The 6000-nt window shown below is 30.2% G+C and overlaps 1 protein-coding gene across 1 annotated transcript in view; it reads left to right on the forward strand.

Moving 5' to 3' along the window:
• The window catches only part of LOC122270830 (uncharacterized), a 247085-nt gene extending 241849 nt beyond the window's left edge, over positions 1-5236 (forward strand). The window contains exons 17-18 of the mRNA XM_087167781.1: positions 287-406; positions 5041-5236. Of these exons, the coding sequence (XP_087023907.1) occupies positions 287-406; positions 5041-5137 (217 nt within the window). The 3' untranslated portion in view covers positions 5138-5236. The remainder of the gene's footprint in view (positions 1-286; positions 407-5040) is intronic.
• The last annotated feature ends 764 nt before the right edge of the window (positions 5237-6000 follow it).

Below are 6000 nucleotides of genomic sequence, written 5' to 3' on the forward strand. Positions count from 1 at the left end.
TTTTTTTCTTTAAATTTAAATGTTTAAATTGCTCGGATAAAATGATCTCAGTCCACATTAACAAGTTGTAACTTTCATGAAGAGAGCTAGGCTACTGAGATGGATCTCAGAGATAGGAAAAAATGACTCTCTGAGGTTCGTCTCGCAAACATCTAACCTAAAACTTGACATGAACAATTTGTTATCTTGGGTGAAGTGCAGACGAGTTCAGATTATGAACTGTGATTGTGGTTATCCTATCACTATCATTTGATGAAAATTCATTCCATTGTATTTGTGGTTGCAGAAAACCTTGTAAGTTTGTTGAAATAAAGGAGCCCTTCAAAAGAGGATACAAACAAAAAGTGACCACACAAGTTAAGGTTCCTTGTGGAGCTTGGGGATGGAAACTGTGCACCAAAACAAAGTGAGTAAAATTGCGAAGTAGTTATTCAATAATCTAGTCCTAAGTTTTTAGCTGATTTTTTTAATATAAAAATCGGTAAATATAAAAATTTCATTATTTTTTGCTTCAGATTTAATTTAACAACTGACTCAAATGCAATTTACCAAGTATTTTTTGGCATATGCGGTAGAGAAGAGACAGAAAAATCACACACACACACTCACAGCGTGAAGTCGCAACGTGTTTTTAGAGTTTAGCAAATGGGGCAAAGTAGAATAATAAAATACAGAGCACTCATTGCCATTTTTACACATTTATTATACTTAAATTGAAAATGTAGCATACCATTTTTATCCTTAAATTTTTAAAAATTGAGCATGTTCATATCATCAACCAAACGTCGTAGCACAAAAAACTAAAACGAAATAGCAATTTAAAGAGAACTACCATAATCTTCAAAAACTGTCAATCCAAATAAAAATAAAAATTTGTTTACTGAAGAATAATTTGATTTAACGATGATATTCCTCAGATGTTTAATTTATTTCACAAGGCAAACCCTACACTCGTACACATAATTGTAAATCCTCAAACATGACTAGAGTGGTTGTGGGATATATAATCTGGTTATTCAAATATTTCCCGAAATTTCTGGCTTTGATCAACGAAAAATGTAGCAGAAGAATTTATAATGCTAACAAAATTATTTTCTTTACGTTAAAGGCGGCCGATTTATTTGCTAGTAAAATAAAATAAAATTATGAACCACCGAAGTTTCATCGTCTCTGTCGTAATTCATTTATGTTATTCTCCCTTTTCTCAGAAATTGATGAAAGAGGAGCTGGAGTTCAGAGAAATTTTACGATATTGATTGAAGTTTTCATTCATTAGTCACGTATTAAGGATATTCTTTAATATTTAGGTGTTTTGTTTAAAATACTCTATCTTATAAGAATTTCATACATACTCTGAATTCCTCATAGCTGTAATTTAATCATAATAAAATGCATTATATATGATGAATTAGTTTCTATGGCAAAATAAAGGTCTTAGTAGAGTTATTTATATCTGTAACGGAATACTTCGGTTATGAAATGAGCTAAAGCAATTTAGAACTTCAAATAAATTTATTTTTCTTAAGCTATTTATATAAATAAAAAGAGCAACATTGTAAAAAGGTTTTCTAAGAGTTAATGCTAGAACATTTTAAAAATGACTTCCTTTTTAGTTTTATTTATTCAAAGAGCAACAACATGGTAACACTACTAATACCTTCCTGTATATATTATTCTTATATATACATCGCCCCACCCCTGCGATTAATAGACAGGCTTAGTGATGACGCAGATCATGACGTCAGTAATCCCCTCCTTCTCAGTGTTTCAAACTTGAACACAATCCTTAACATGACGTCTCCTATAAAACGTAAAGTAATATGTTACTGAATTTTATTACTGAATAGTTCATTCAACTATATTAAGTAGCTGGTTTGGATAGAAAATATCCGATTTGAGGCGATAGCATCATTGATTTTTAGTTTTAAGACAGCTAAATTGAAGGGGGGAAAATGAAGAATTGTAGTTTTAGTTTTTGAAAGATTGTTTAGAATTTTTACAGAATTACGATTTCTGTATATATTATCTTTCAATTCGATGACATTTAATTAAAAGATAGTAATTTTTAGTAACGTTGGCAATGTTCTTTATACTTTTTATCATGAATTAAAACAAGTGTTTTTTATGTTATTTTCGGAATTAATTTAATTTTTAATACTTTTTAACTTTTAATTTTATTTTACTAATTTGAAATAAAAAGATATTTTAAATGTAAAAATGATGATGCGAAGCTTCAGAACCTTCTTCAAGTACCTAATACTGTACCAGGTAGTCTCAAGGCACTTAAAATAGGACTTGGATAGACTAAAGTATTTCCTTAATGTATGTATGAGTCGAATTTATTTTAAACGATCACAACTGTTTCTAAAATATTAAGTACTTTCTAAATTAAAAAAAAAACTTTATTATTTCCAAGGTTAAGAATGAAACGTAATTATTTTATTATTTTCATATTTTTTATTATTTTTATTCTTTTATTATTACAATTGTTATATGTTAACAAATATGACATTTTTTTCCCTCTAAGAGAATTTTATGATATGATAGTGTATATTTAATGGTCACACAAAAAATACATTTTTCTCTTAAAAACCATATCACATGTAGTTTATACATCTGCTAAATGTCTTAATCTTTCTTTGCAATTCAAATTGGTAAACATTAAAAATTTTCAAAACAGGACTGCATGAAATTATTTGCATGAATGAAATATCTAAAATCCTCAAGACAATAAAAAAACAGTTAGATATGTTTTGAGAAACGTAGCTACTAAATGTTGATGATTTTATTAATCTTTAAGCTGAAGCTTGTCATTTGTTATTCAGCCGATCTGACGGCGTTGCGATGAAGTTTAATACATAAAATTTTTTTTAATCTTCTAAAGATGTGCCAGATAAAGTGTTAACGGAAGGAAATTAATTATAACTATTAATTAGCTAAAAATGTTCTGTAACAACGCAATTGGTATGTAATTGGTCCATAACAGTTCAATTAGAATGTGATTGCTTTGAAACAACGCTATAACTCATCATATTTTAAAAGGATCTATTTTTAACTGGATTCTCACTTTCAGCATCAAAATAAATTATCTGAAATACAATAACAGAATGAGAACAGATAATCTTTTAACGGATTATTATTTATTTCCAATCACTTGTACTTGGACTGCTGCCTATTGTAATAATTTTAACCCTCAACGCACTGCGGTCAGACAAAGAGACGAACAACATTTGTTTTTCCTTAGCATACATTCTTATACAATTTATTTGAACTTCTATTACTACATAAATAATTAGATTTTTCATTAAATGAATCTCGGGCTGTTATGAATTTCCAATAACATTAATGCATCATATAACCACGCGTTTAAATATTTTGTTCTCTACTAAGTAATCAATTTACTAACAGAAACAATGAACCATTCTCTATTATAATACTCAGTATCACTTTTGAACATTTATATGAAGATCACTTATTGTAGATAAATTTTACAAAACTGTAATGGGGAAAATATGATTGTAAAATTGTAAAGTTAAATTACTAACGATAGACTGTGTTTTCAAAATATTACATGCATAGAAAATTTTCTATAACATCTAATCGTTATTAATGAGAAAAAAATTTTTCATATACATTTATGAAGTAGAAACAGTTTAAGATTGAACTCTGTTGTTAGACTGAAATATAGAAACTGAAAAAAGGCGGTAGATACGAAGACGGAACGCTAGTATTTAATAAAAAATAAAGATGGCAGAAAAGAAAAGAACTTAGGAATGTTCTAACCGTAGCAGAAGTCCAACGTTTCGATGCAGACAATCGTATAAATTGGAAGTTTATAGCACCTCAAGCAGCCTGGGGGGGGGGGAAGCTGATGAGAGAGAATGGTTGAAACTGGTAAAAGAACTTTGAGCTGGACAATCATATTTGGTCCTCAAAGTCCTGAAACTTAAGAACTGGAGGGGAGTTGCCATGGACAGAGGGAGCTGGAGAAGGCGTGCTGTTGAGGCAGCCAAGGCCTGCAAAGGGCTGTTGCGCTCCTGAAGAAGAAGAATCATATTTGGAAGAAGAAAATTTGATCAAAGTTCTGGTAAGAATTGAAGCCGGCCACTAACGCACGAATATGGAATCGATGATAGTTAGTGATATAGTTAATATGAAAAAATCACTACTCACACTTCGAAAATTTTACTAGGAATAACATTTACCTTTTAATTTAGTTATTAACTGAATTTTAAATGTTTACTATATATACACAAGCTTAGATAAAGCAACAAAATCTGTTATTTCAGAAAGAACTAGACTAATACAATTCCAACCTGGTGAACATATAAGATCGCTAAGGGGTTAACCCTTCACGATCTTATTATTTTCAAGAAAACAATTATAAGAGTGACTATTTTTTATGTGAGAAAAGTATATTGAAAAAAGGCGTACGTGCAATATATGTATTCATTTTTGGGTATTGGAATTTTTTTAGCTTGAAATTTAAAACTCAATGCGTACTCCATATGTCCATGTAACTCTGACTCCCATATTGTACACTACATTAAAAAAATATTTTATCGCAGAACACAAAACACTACAAAGAGCATAAGTAGCTGAGCTTAGAGTATAAAATACATTAAAAATATATACATTTAGAAAGCGCTTACATATAGTTTAGAATGAACTGAACTATCTCCAGTTGCATTAAAAATAGTCTGGTGCAGCCATCTAGTGAGGAAAATAAATAAAAAAATTCCGGGTATTTAAACATTTTGGTGCATTATTATTGAAAGCTCTATCCCGGAAATATCACGGGTATGAGAAATAGGAGACAAAACAAACCCCGTGATTTTGACGGGAGCGAGTGGGAAAGGGTTAAACAAGCATATATATTAAGTGCCATTTCATCGAATCTTTACTCAAATTTTATACCATTCATAACTGACGCTTCGTGCAAAATATCAACAATTCGAAATAACATTTTTGTTACTATTTATGAATATGAATGATGTTGTTATGAAAATTATTAATTATTATAATTATAATTTATTTTAGAGTTCATTACGAGATGGTTTATAAGACATTTTATAGGACATCCTACGAGTGCGAGGGATTCCAGAAGAGCAAGTATTCGGAATACAAGAAAGAGTGATTCTCATTATGTAAAAAAAAAACATTTCACAGTATCTGACTTAGCTGTTCATCGCACACTGTCTCTTCCCAATTCAATAAATATCTGTTTTTCTGTGTCTTTCTCTTTGTTCCAATCACCCCATCCATTCACTGCAAATTACTAAGTAGCACTCTATTAAACTCAGTAACATGAAACACTCTGCTAAGTAAATACTGAAACTCAGTATAAAATCAGCTGATTTTGATGCAAAATTATACTTACAATTTCAATTTTAATTCACACAAATCAGTGTTTCAGCATTGTTAGAATTTTCATTCTAAAATTAAGGTAAAATAACCGGTAGTAGTCTGTCCATCCAATTAACCGTAGAGTTTACGGTAAAGAACTGATTCTACATTTACAGTTTTAAAACGGTTTCCAACTAGTATGGTTAAAAAACATTGAATACAAAACTATATGGTTTCTTAACCATTTACAACTAGCATGGTATCAAACCGGAAAAGTGTCTTAATTAGTTAACAAGTTAACCTGTTGTAAGAGGTGGGAAATACTAGACCTTTTAACGTTAAAAAGCTTTAGGGTGCTGCCATCTATGAATGAATGAGAGTGACGTATTCCAATAGTCTAGGATCAGAAAAAGGGGAGTGCTGAACTCAGAAGCGTCACTTAGCAATGACACTTTCAAATAATGCAGTTTTTTGTGAATAGTTTAAATCATTGTTTTTAGTTACAATGTTATCAAATTGCGATTTAAAATTAGGCCACTCATCATATTTACCGTAAAATACCGGTCATGGTATCTCAGGTAGTTTAATTTCAAGTTTTCTTTTCGAATCAGCCTGAGATATTTCATTTTCACAATTACTTATTGAACTTTTCGA

Source organism: Parasteatoda tepidariorum, chromosome 7 (genome assembly GCF_982258835.1).
Source record: "Parasteatoda tepidariorum strain Cologne lab strain chromosome 7, Ptep-v5.0, whole genome shotgun sequence".
NCBI classification, from domain to species: domain Eukaryota; kingdom Metazoa; phylum Arthropoda; class Arachnida; order Araneae; family Theridiidae; genus Parasteatoda; species Parasteatoda tepidariorum.